Here is a 12,648-nt window from a genome sequence, read left to right as displayed (position 1 = left end):
TTTGTAAGATCTGCTTTATTTACAAATATACCAATACAGCACAGGTGTAGGCAACAATATACAGGGCAGAAGACTACCATTACCCATCATTAGCTCTCCAGAGAAGCATGGGGGTGGGGAGAGATTCTGCACAATAGAGGGCATTGAACAAATCACAACTTGGTCTCCGTCCACTTCTCTGTCTTGTTCTCTCTGCTGTTTCTTCATGCACTTTCAGGAAATGTATTTCTAATGCTTCTTTCTCATGTATTAGGAAAGCAGGCTCCAGCCTCTCCTCTCAGCATGCATAACTGCCGTTTTGTGTGGAACAAATAATGCACATATTTTTGAACTATGGTAGATGCATCCCAAAACCTGGATTTTGGAGAGTACATTATGTGTACCAAATACATACAATATTAACCTTTTCACACAAAATGGCATTTGCCCATACTAAGATGACTGCACCCAGCACACTGCTTGGGTATATTGGATTGTAGTTTAAGAAATGTAATTCCTGAAAAGAGATTTAGTTGTTGTCTACTCTCAGTGAGGCGGGTAGGCATCATTTTCTTCAGGGTCTGATGATCTCTGACTGTTAGGATGACCCAGAAATTACATTGAGACTACTGCTGAGTGAAGCAGTAGTTTTGTCTGTTCGTTGTATATATATCTGACAAAGTCAGCTTTGACTTATCGGAGCTTATACCCTGGATTTTAGCTCTATGTTCACAAAGACACTTCAGTCTCATTGATAGAATTCCCCTACAAGCACATCAAAGCTGTTACACTACTTCCACAGGATTTAGAAAACTAACGTTTGATATGTGTACTTTGAGACACCCACATTACTAGACAAAAAAGGGGGAAGCATTTGTACATCTTTCTCTAAAAATAAGCACGAAGCATATTGATCAAACGTTTAAAGCAATGTGTTTCTCTTTTAGAATTGTGTATCAGTATAATTATTTGTATTGACATACTCAAAATAGGGATATTGGCTGTATATCTCATTACATATGCTTTACCTATTTTCACTATATTTTATTGTATTCCTTTTTCCTATGGCAAACTAGAATTATGTTTACATGTTAAAAAGTAAATTAGGTGGACAAGAACATCACTATCCAATGTATTTCTCTTTTAGCTTCTATTGACACACTCAGACAGGGACTTTGGTTGCTTATCCCATTATATATATTGAACCCATCTCCCATTGTCATTGACAGACAATCTCACATTTTGACATACTACTGTTTTGTTGCTTTCGCATGCTCCTGCTACTCAGATAAAATGTTTGCTCAATTTTTTAATTTTACTGCATACTGCTGTTTTGTTATTTTTGCATGCTCATGCTACTCAGATCAAAGGTTTGCTCAATTTGTTAATTTTACTGATCTGTCATTGTACCATTTTACATTCTAAACCGCTGCCTACCAGATAATTTTACTTCACTGTCATTGGTTCTTAAATCTGTACCATGTTGCATTCTGGGCCACTGCCTACCAGCTATGTATGGCTCTGCTCAGCTATGTATGGCTTTGCTCACTGTGCTGGATCCCTCATCGGATGAAGTGTGCTTAAGAGCACACGAAAACTTATGTTCTAAATAAAAATTGGTTGGTCTTAAAGGTGCAACTTGACTCCTGTTTTGTTCATTATACAGAGAAAACACTTCTTTATAACTGGTCTGGTGGGAATAGCTTCTGCTGTGGCTCTGGTTAAAGCTATCTGACGGAGTACACTAACTTGCAGTTCCCTTCCTGCCTGCTTTAAGTGATCCCCCATACAAGCTTGACATTGATTCACATGCCACTTGCACATTGTTCAGTGGTACGGAATGTTTCTGAAGCTAAGGACTGATATACAGGTATACCATCTTCTAGCATGGCACATGCCTGACAGATAGGCTTGCCAATCCCCAGGTCCCAGCAGGGGTTCTCCCGCTTTTGCAGGCTCTTTCCCGCCACCAGTCAGCTGGCCGTTGGGGGGAAGCCCCGCCCCAACAGCCTCCATGTGCCTTCAAACCTCAAAGGCTTAAGAAGACACTGGGAACAGTTGCTTCTATAAAGGTGTGTGCATGCCTTTAAGAGTCAGGCTGAACGGGGGCAGGCCGAGCCTGCAGAACAAACAGTCTGTTGGAAGGGAAGGAGCCCACAAGCTCTGTTTGCTTTCCAGTCCCTTAAACTGTGTGCACACTAAAATAGTAACCTCTGGTGAACTGGGTTGAGTATAGAGCAGTCAACGACTCCCATGGTGAGTAAATTGCCCCAGTGAGAAAGTTTGTGCCTCCAAACTGTGTTTATTTTGGCTGCTGTGTGACTCTGTGTGTGTGTGAGAGAGAGAGAGAGAGAGTGGAAGTGGAAGTGCTGGGGAATGAGGAAATGAAGACTGTATTCAGGGGAACTGCACTCCTGTATTTTTAATTATTTATTTTAGGGAATGGGAAAGTCTCCTGGCCCCACCCCCAAAATTCCCAGGTATTTTCTGATTTAGACTTGGCAACCCTACTGACAGATCATTTCAGTGCAAGAAAGGAGTCACCCTTTCCATGGATGAATTAATTTCCTAACTTTATATCCCCTCTGCTGCAGTGGCTGCATCATCCAATATGAACAGACAAGGATTTGTGATTGTTCCTCCACCTGGCATGACAGTGTTGCTCCAAAACCAGGATTTGTCCCCTCCTGCCATCAACCTGACCCCAGGAAGCATCCAGAATGGTGACAAGCCACTACAAACAATGTATCAAACAAACCAGTTCAGTGGCGGAGCTGGGACTGCTGGGAAAAGACACAAGGGGCACAGAGTCTTCATCCTGAGAGGAAGCCCCAAAGCACTGGGAGTAAGAGAGAGTCTCTTGAGCACTGAAAATTAAGTTCACGTTTGCTGCAAGTTGTTCACACGAGATGAATAAGATCAAACAGATAGGAAAATCCTGATCTTCATCCCTCTGTGTATGTCTGATTATGATCCAGGAGGGAAGGGGGGAGGAGACAGCAGCGGTAGCAGCTCTTTCAGCAGCTGGCTCCTCCTTCCTGCTGCTGCTGCCTCCTCAACCCCGCACTGATCATGATCGCACCGGAGGGCTGGCGTAGGAACTGCATGCCTCTGGCATGGTTTTACCCACCGATCACCTGATCAGTGCGGGGGAACAGCCTTTAAAGAGTCCAGGGAGTGCGGCGCCCCACCACCCCTTCCCTGGCATTGAAATCGTGAGGAAGAGAAGGAGGAGGAGACTGGGGAGGCAAATAGGGGGAGGGCTGAATATGGCACCCCCACCCTGCCAGTGCCCTAGGCAAATGCCGAATTTGCCTAGTGGGTGGGCCAGCCCTGACAGCATTGCATTGTGCAACACCAATGGAAGGAAGATGCTGCTCCAGTTTGCTGCAAGGCTATTCCAGCACTCAAGATACCTGCCAAACATACTAGATATTTACATTGGCCATTCTTTTGCCGGAGTAAAATTAATCTTATTTTTCTTTGCTGTTCTTACAGGCCATACAGATTCTCATTGGTTTGGTATACTTGACTTTTGGAAGTCTCTTTTTAATGTTCATGTTCAATGAATTGTACATCTCATACATTATGCTCTCAGGATACCTGTACTGGGGTGGAATCTTGGTAAGAAGCATCATCTCTGTTAAAACTTTAAAAAATTATACATTATATTATTCATTTATTAAAATATTTTGGCACCTTTTGGCACATAGTTCCCCAAAGTGGCTTACAAAAATTATAAAAAGTCACTGTACTGTTGATAAAAACATCATATAATACCCTAATAAAATTATAAGAATTATTTGTCTGATGACAGATGATGGAAAGCTGAAGTTTTTCTCATGTTCCATTAGAAGGTGAGTGACATCACTCAAGAAACTCAAGAATACTAATTTTAATGATTTTGATGTTGTTTTATGGTTTTATCATGTTTTACTCTGTCAGGAACCTCGAGTAGGTTCTCTGCAGAGGCGCCATATACATTTTCTAAATAAAACCTGATATAACATGAAGCCCATTATCAAGGTTGGAATTCTAGCAGGAGCTCCTTTGCATATTAAGCCACACACCCCTGATGTAGCCAATTCTCCAAGAGCTTACAAGGTTCTTTTTCATAAGATATTGGAGGACTGGCTACATGTGTGTACATAGGGATGTGTGGCCTAATATGGGGTGTTGGCCCTCCCAGTAAGCCCCTGTTAGCCAGCCCTCAGTTTAGGCTGTAGCTGGGCTGCCACACTCTGTAAAGGGCTTCGAGAATTACTTTATGAGCCCAGACAAAAAATCCCTCTATCTGAGTTCAGTCACATCAACACAAATATCCAATGAGAAGAAATCACACTGTTATCATGAAGAGTAACAAACAGGCTAGTTATTTCTATATGCACAGTACATATTTTCTCATTTTATTCCTCACATTTACCTTCCACTCTTTCTTCAGGGAGTTCCTTCAGTGAACGTGGTCTCCCTATTTTACTTTTACAACCACCCCATGAGGTGTATTAGGCTGAGAGAGAGAAAACTGCCCAAAGTCACAGTTCCCTTTCCCTTCTCCTTAATAAAGGAGTAATTGATTTTGTAGCCACACACCAGTGATACCTTGACCTGACCCCTGACCCCAAATGTAATAGGGGAAGGTAAATTTTGTCCTGTAGTTCCCCCTCCAGCTCTTTAAACAGAATGTCATTTATAATCCTTTGCACTACAGATGACTTTCCCCTCTGAATTCAAAGTGATGATTTACTCTAATATTAAAATTACTTTTCCTTATGTGATTTAGTTAATCTTTTCTGGATCTCTCTTGATGTTAGCTGAACGCTATCAAACATCCTGTGCGGTAAGTCTGGATCCCCCCACCCCCCGTTACACATATGGCCCCATCTTCTGTCAAAAACTAAAGAACCTCTTCTAGACACTGAGTAGATGAACTCTCCTGTGTGTTAACAATATACACCCAATTATGTTCTAGTCTCTCTCAGATTGTCTCTCATTTTATGGCATGGACACAGTTCAGTAATGAAAGTGGGAATAGGTAGGTTTAATGAAAATTGTACGCACTTGTGCTGGTCCATGGAAAAGATCTAAATACAGCAAAGAGTAATACCTTTTTTAAAAGGCACAATTTAAGCATCACAGAGTACGGAACAACCTTTCAAGTTTCCCACAAGTCATCAGGGAGGGTAGAGAAGATGTGTAGGGCATGGTAGAAAAGATCACTGTCTGTAGTTTGTAGCAGACTTAAAGCAGAGTACATGAGGTGCTGTAGATTTCATCAGTTTAAACCAGTGGTTTTTAAGCAGGGCAATATTTCCCCCAAAGCAGACTTGCCAATTTCCAGGTGGAGGCTGGAGTTGTCCTAGAATTACAGCTGATCTCCAGACTATAAAGATCAGTTCTCTTGAAGGAAGTGGCAAATTTATTTGTTTGTTTGTTTAGTTAATTTATATTCCTCTCTTTCCCAAGATCGGCTCAGGGCGGATTACAGACACAATAAAACAGTTAAAACCTACAGTAAAATAATAAAACAGTCAAAGTTCAACAAGATAAAATATAGCATAGGTGGTACAGGCACATTTTATAGATTAAAAGCGTAGATATTATAGATGTTATAGATGTTGGCCCAAAATCTAATAGTCCAGATGGTAATTTAATAGGTCACTGTAGGGGAGAACTATAAATGATATAGACAGTGAAATGAGGAAGGATGACTCTATGACATCACATCTCTGCTGAACTCCCTCCCCCCCCTCCAAATTCCACCTCCCCAGGCACTACCCCCAAATCTCCAGGCATTTCCCAAGCCAAAGCTGGCAACCCTATCCTCAAGGGGAGGTCGACAAATTTTGAGAGGCATTCAGAACTTTTGGGAGCAAATTGGGGAGTATTTGAGAGTTTAGGTAGCCACTTCTTTCCACTTGCAATGCATTCTGACAGCCAGTGGAGGAATGTTGTTTTACATGCTCATCCAATCCAGAGAATAAAATCCCAGAAATTAGATTTCTCTCCTGAATCCTTACAGCGCTGTCTGTAGTGCTATGTTCATGTACTAGTTTTTAAACTTGTGGTTTGGGGAGTATTTGGTGATAGTCAGTGAATTAGATAGTTCTGTTTATTTATTTTATTTTTATTTTATTGGATTTATATCCTGCCCTCCCTGCCAAAGCAGGCTCAGGGCGGCTGTTTGCTAAACAGAGATGCCACAGCCCAGTAGAACATTTTGTTTGCATGTGGAAGGTCCCTTGTTCAATCCCCAGCATTTTCAATTAAAAGGATCAGGGAGCAGATAATATGAAAGACCCTTAACTAGAAAGCCACTAGCTCTCTACATGGAACCCCTCCATACCTGACAGAATGCATGGAGAGTAGGAGCGTGCATGAGTGTGTTGCCCTTGCCCCTGCATGATCACCAGCTTGTGAGCATGGCACCTACAGGATGTATCTATGCATATGCTTCCATAACATAATCAGGGGATGCTACTTTCTGAATGTTCCTAATATTGGGGAGGAAACATATGGATACACACTTTTACCCACATGTTGGTGCCATGTACTCATGGAGAGAGAATGTCAATAACCTGGTGCTCTTTTGCGTTGCTTGTAATAACTTGTGTTTTGGATCTCTTTGTGTTTATGGCTTGCAGCTGAAAGGCAGCCTTGTCCTGAATATAATCAGCAGTTTTGCTGCAGTTGTTGGGATATTTGTTTTCCTGGTGGACATACTTTATTTCCCTGGTGATCAATATCGCAAACATGAAGTGGACTGGGTAAGCATAAGAGAGAAGGTTTGAATTTTTAATTTACTTTTGGGGTCTGAGATCTCTTAATCTTGATATGACAAATTGGTTTGGATGCCAACCTTTGAAACATTTTATATTATTTTTTACATTTTATATTATTTCCCCTTGTTTTGCTCTTGCTCTTGGTCTCAATTGCTCTCCCTCTGTACACACACACACTGCCTGCTATGAAGAACATGAAGCAGTGAACTGTGTAATGTTCTTGGTCCATTAAACACAGTCACCAAACAAAGGTATAGAAAACTGCAATCAGAGGGGACATTCCATGTGACTTTATAGTGTATGTTCATGATTTACTAGTTACTGTCAACTAACCTTTTCAGTAAGACAAAATCTGTATCCACCACTGATAGGAGGGATCTAAGGCAGGAAGACAGGTGAGGCCAGTGAGAAAAAAAGATCTTCATTTGACTACTCACAGGAACTCTTTTCAGAGATGTATCCCATCATCCCTGTAAATGTTGGTCATTTCAGCATGTATCCCAGGGTAAAGCAACAATTGACCCAATCCATCCACCATTGCATTCTTCAACTCTGTTTCCCTTCTGGCAAGCCCTGTCCAAACATCTAGGATACCCCATGCCATGCCACACATGATAGTGACAGTGTAGCAGGCCATACAATCTGTAAACCCTTTACCTGAATCACCAGGGTCTTCCCCTTCACAAGGCTGAAATCATTTTCACCCACATGGTGGGAGGTGGATTGGCACCCCCACCATCAGGTCACCTTCCTCTGTTGCTTCCTGAATTCCACCCAGGGCTTTGCCCTGATTGCCCTAATAGCCACTGATGGACCTCTGCTCTTTAGTTGATCAATCTAAAAAATCTACTACTGTAACTGAATGTCCTTCCTGAAACACAATGCAGAGAAGTTAAAGAAAAAAACTTAAGAGAAAGTGGAAGGTAGGGGGAAAGGGGAAAGGAACGGGGGTATAAAAAGCTTCCAATTTTCTCTAGAACAAATATAATTTTGATTACAAAATTTCCCTTGCTTATAATTACAAAACCAAAACTTAAATAAATATATTCTAGTGACTAAACCCATTTTTGAGTTTCAGATTATTTCAAAATGGGAAAGCATTTAGTGTGGGGGCCCAAACACAGGGGGCACTCATACTGGAATTTGCAGCCAGGGCCTATGACCAAATGCTCCCTGAGAGCTAAACTCCCAGCAAAGCAGGCATTGAACCGCCTCTCCCATGTGGGCACAGGTGCCCACACTACTCAGGAGCCAGTGCACAATGTGCTAGCTGTCAGACCAGTCGCTGCCATTGGGCCTTGTTGGCAACATAACCTGCATCCACAATTGTGGGTGAATCTGTTCCCAGTGCAAGGCAGGATTCATTTGTTGCCGCATATGGAACTCCTCATCATATTGGAGCCATGCCAGGCTTCCAAAATCTGAATACCCCCTGTAAACTATGTCAATATATTAAAGAGAGCGCCCTTCTCTTCCTCCTCTCTTATCATTCTGTGCTGATGATTTCCCCTGTTTGTAATCACATGACCATGATCTGACAGGATTATTTTATGTTTGGTAGAAACTTGCTCAAGGACTTTCGAATACAATTTTGTTCTTTACTGTCCTGGAGTTCATCACTGGAATTCTTGCTTCACGCTCTTGCTATGATGCTTTATACCACCAAGATGATGAGGTAAGAAGCATCTTTGGCTAGAAGAAGAAACAAAATATACTTTTCACTAAATTTCATTCCAAGTGTGAAAGCTAAAATCAGCTCTACTTTTTATGCTTGTGGCTGTTGTTTTCGGTTTGCTTGTGTAATTGTTTTATTGCATGCTCACTTTAAAATTTCTTTGGTTTAATTTTTGTGTTTTCCCCTTGTTTATTGTTGTTGTTATACTCTTTCAAGCCACATCAAATATATTTACATCCTGAGTGTGGGATGTAAAAATCTTAAGTAGATAAAAGGCATAGTTGAGCTAGGAAGACAAAATGGAGCTTGTGAGAAAGAATGCAGATAAATTGTAATAGTGGCCACAGTAAGCTTCCAGTTCTTCATTACCATCTTTTTCAGGTGACATGTCTTATGACAGATGAAGTCATAATACATTGAGGAGTTCGTCTGCCAATAGCTTCTCATCTGCCTCATGAAGCATATGTCCCTGCAGCTGATGACTCTCCATGGCCTGCTAAGCAGAAGGAAAATCACATCAAAAGCAGCTCCTTCAGAATGTAAAATCCATTTTAAATTGCAGATATATATTTCTTAAAAATTATAGTCTGTGCACATTTCTTTCTTCATGATCACTTACTGATTCTGAGTGGTGTCAGCCTCCTATGAGCCTCATTAATGTTTCTACTATGCAAAAATCCTTCGATAACTATAAAGACCAGTTGAAGCTGGATGTAAAACCTTCCTCCTGACAGGGGAGTTGTCCACTATTCGCATTGTCTTCCAGATGTCGTTTGAGTGCAAGGAAGGAGGCTACTTTTGGCCTTTCAAGAGTATCTCCTGCACAAGACAATTACAGAAAGGGGTAATGGAAGGTTTCATCACTTCAACTGACAGATTGCCTTTGTAATGCACCAGAGAACAAACCTATGCATCCTTCTTTTGCACTGAATGTAAAAAATTGATTACCATATCGGGAAAGTGAAGGAACCAAAAGAACATTATGAAATATAAATAATGTTCTTTTGGTTATTTGGGTCTCAAATAATGTAATTGGGTTGCCAACCTCCAGGTGGCACCTGGAGATTTCCCACTATTACAACTGATCTCCAGATGACTTGGAGAAGATGGCTTGAAGAAGGAATCTGGAAACAGGAGCAAAGTCAGCATCCCCATTGCATTGTCTTATGGGATTAAGGAATGAGGATTGCACATACTTTTTGAAATCAATTTTGGACATCGGAATTGGAGGCTTCCAATGGGAGCCGTATGGACATTTAGTTCTCCGATGCTTTTAGCAGGATATCCATTTATTGATTTATTTGCACAGTGGAATCGAGTGCTTTGAACTTTTAATGGACTGTTTTGGCTCTATTCATTTCAGTAAAGTTTGTTGTTAACTTCTAGTAAAGTTATGTTGTAAAGTTCATTGAGAACATAGTACTTGTAGTCACAATATTTGTTTGCTTATATATACCCACCTGGAAGTTGACAACCCTACTTCCAGCTGACCTACATGCATCACATTTACTTTCAGTTTCTTGTCTTGGGGTGGGGGGGCTAGGGCTTCTGACTAGTGTTGGCTGCCCATTCAGCTTAAACAAGCCAGTCTATTTCCACTCCACCTGAAACAGAAAAGAATTCTGATATGATTTAACTCTCCAACAGAAAATAAAGGAGCATGTATTTTTGGAAATTTTATTAAAAATGGGCTAGCAGGATAGAGAACAAGCATGGATAAAATAAAACAGTCTCTTTCCAGGCATCATTTTTAGGCTTTCTGCCTTTCTGCCTTTGCCCCACTCCAGTTCATTCTTTTGTAAGTCAAAATCATTCAAAGTTGTTTCTTGAATGGGCATCCATGGGCATCCTGACAACAAGCACACACACAGGCATGTCTTCAGAAATGGGATAAAGTTCACCAGGCTCAAGTGAACGGAATAAGTCTGTCAAAATTCAACATGGAAGTTTGTTAAGGCCTGGAGAGACTAGGGAAACATGGCTGCCACAGGAAGTCCTGCCTCACCAATCTCTTGGAGTTCTTTGAGTTGGTTAACAAGCTTGTGGATAAGGTAATCTGGTAGACATTATCTACTTGAACTTCCAAAAGGCCTATGACAAAGTATTATTATTATTTATTAGACTTGATTGATTGCCCATCCCTGACTTATGCTGGGCTCTGGGCAAGATACAACATATATAATAAAACAATACACAAGTTAAAAATCAACACAACAATTTAAATTAATTTTCTTAAAGACCTTGATGGTGCCCTATGAGTTTTTGTCTACCTTCTGGACTACCTGAGAATCATATGGCCTGGGGGAGGGGGAGAGAGAAAACCTTACAAAGTGTCTGGGGGAGAGTGGGAAAAAAGAGGTGTCACCCAAATAACAAACCATTGCTGTCCTCAGCAAAAAGCCTGGCAGAACATCTCTGACTTACAGGTCCAGCGGAATTGTATAAGGTCCCACAGGGTTCTGATGTCATCTGGCAGAGTTCTACCAGGTCAGGGCCAAGATGAAGAAAGCCCAGGCCCTGGCCTTGGCTGAGGACAACTGGACCTCCCTATGGCTAGGGAATCACCAGTGAGTTGTTACCAGTGGAGTGCAATGCTTTTCCAAGGACGTAATGGAGGAGACGGTCCTGTAGATTCGTTGGTTCCCAAACCACTCAAGGCCTTAAAGGTCAAAACCAAAACCAAGTACTTCAACAAATACTCCTGAGCAAGTTTGGCAATCATGGGATGAGAGGGTTGGTCCTTCCATGAATTAAAATTTGATTTGATTTAATAGCAAGAAGCAGAGAACATAAATAAATGGAGAGTTCTTACAGTGGAGAGAAGTGGGGTCTCACAAGGATTGATATTTGGATCAGTACTATTTTATTGGTTCCTAAATTATCTAAGGTGGATTGTGAAAAGCTACAGGAGGATCTTTCTAAATTAGATAAAAGGGTGACCACTTTACAAGTGAAATTAAATCTGGGTTAGGGGAAAAAAGCATCTTAATTTGGGGCTTGACTTGGTCGAGACTGGGACCGATTTCACACTCACCCTATGCTGCTCTGATGTTCCTCTTTTCAGTGCGGTGTCCTTCTGATTTCCATACTATCTGCCCTAGGGGTCCCAATCCTCCCGCCCTGGCGGGGGAACCCCGGGATTGCACCCTCCTCCCCCGGTGTCCCAAAAAACGGAAGCGGGAGGGGGGGAGGGGGGAAACGGCGCAAAGGCCGCAAGTCCGGGGCCTTCATAGCAGCAAGTTGAAGAGAAGAGGCAGCAGCAGCGCACAGCGGCGTCGGCGGCGTCGGCCTGCTCTGTTCCCCCCTCCCCTCTGAGGTCAATCAGAGAAGGGGAGGGGGCAGGCCAGGCCAGGACTCAGGCTGCAAGAGCGAGCGGGCAGCAGCGCACAGGCCCCGAGCTGAGCTACAGGCTGCCTGTCTCTCCCTCCGTCCCACCAGGCCGCCGCCGCCGCTGAGGCCCGAGCTACAGGCTGCCTGTCTCTCCCTCCGTCCCTCCAGTATGATTACTCCCTTCCCAGCACGCTGCATGATTTTTTTGCTTCCCGTCCCTTTTCAGTCATCTGGCCGCTGCACCCGAGCTGAGCTACAGGCTGCCTGTCTCTCCCTCCGTCCCTCCAGTATGATTACTCCCTTCCCAGCACGCTGCATGATTTTTTTGCTTCCCGTCCCTTTTCAGTCATCTGGCCGCTGCACCCGAGCTGAGCTACAGGCTGCCTGTCTCTCCCTCCGTCCCTCCAGTATGATTACTCCCTTCCCAGCACGCTGCATGATTTTTTTGCTTCCCGTCCCTTTTCAGTCATCTGGCCGCTGCACCCGAGCTGAGCTACAGGCTGCCTGTCTCTCCCTCCGTCCCTCCAGTATGAACTACTCCCTCCCCAGCACGCTGCACGATTTTTTGCTTCCCGTCCCTTTTCAGTCATCTGTTTTGACCACCAGAAAGTTGGTTTCTTTGATTTCTTGACAAAGAAGCTCCCATCGTAACAAGCCGTCGTCTTGTTTTTCATTAGAATGAGCTTTGTACAAAACAACGCAGGTAAGAGAAACGCATGATGTTGGCTGAAGGAGCTGGAATGCTGTATCGGGGATTTACACCGGTGGCAAACTTGCTGTTATGGACTTTAACCCAAGAGGGGAAGGAACTCTGTTAATTTCAGGCAGCTCTTAACGGTTCCCGAATTGGACTGTGCTTTTAATTTGGCGTGGACTTAGTTGACA

The 12,648-nt window shown here is 42.8% G+C and overlaps 1 protein-coding gene across 1 annotated transcript in view; it reads left to right on the top strand.

Moving 5' to 3' along the window:
• The window catches only part of LOC132589681 (membrane-spanning 4-domains subfamily A member 15-like), a 45,154-nt gene extending 36,138 nt beyond the window's left edge, over window positions 1–9,016 (top strand). The window contains exons 2-7 of the mRNA XM_060262413.1: window positions 2,574–2,824; window positions 3,478–3,603; window positions 4,760–4,816; window positions 6,621–6,743; window positions 8,320–8,433; window positions 8,815–9,016. Of these exons, the coding sequence (XP_060118396.1) occupies window positions 2,574–2,824; window positions 3,478–3,603; window positions 4,760–4,816; window positions 6,621–6,743; window positions 8,320–8,433; window positions 8,815–8,853 (710 nt within the window). The 3' untranslated portion in view covers window positions 8,854–9,016. The remainder of the gene's footprint in view (window positions 1–2,573; window positions 2,825–3,477; window positions 3,604–4,759; window positions 4,817–6,620; window positions 6,744–8,319; window positions 8,434–8,814) is intronic.
• The last annotated feature ends 3,632 nt before the right edge of the window (window positions 9,017–12,648 follow it).

This window comes from Heteronotia binoei, chromosome 21, assembly GCF_032191835.1.
Source record: "Heteronotia binoei isolate CCM8104 ecotype False Entrance Well chromosome 21, APGP_CSIRO_Hbin_v1, whole genome shotgun sequence".
Lineage (NCBI taxonomy): Eukaryota > Metazoa > Chordata > Lepidosauria > Squamata > Gekkonidae > Heteronotia > Heteronotia binoei.
This window is presented reverse-complemented; position numbering and strand designations above follow the sequence as displayed.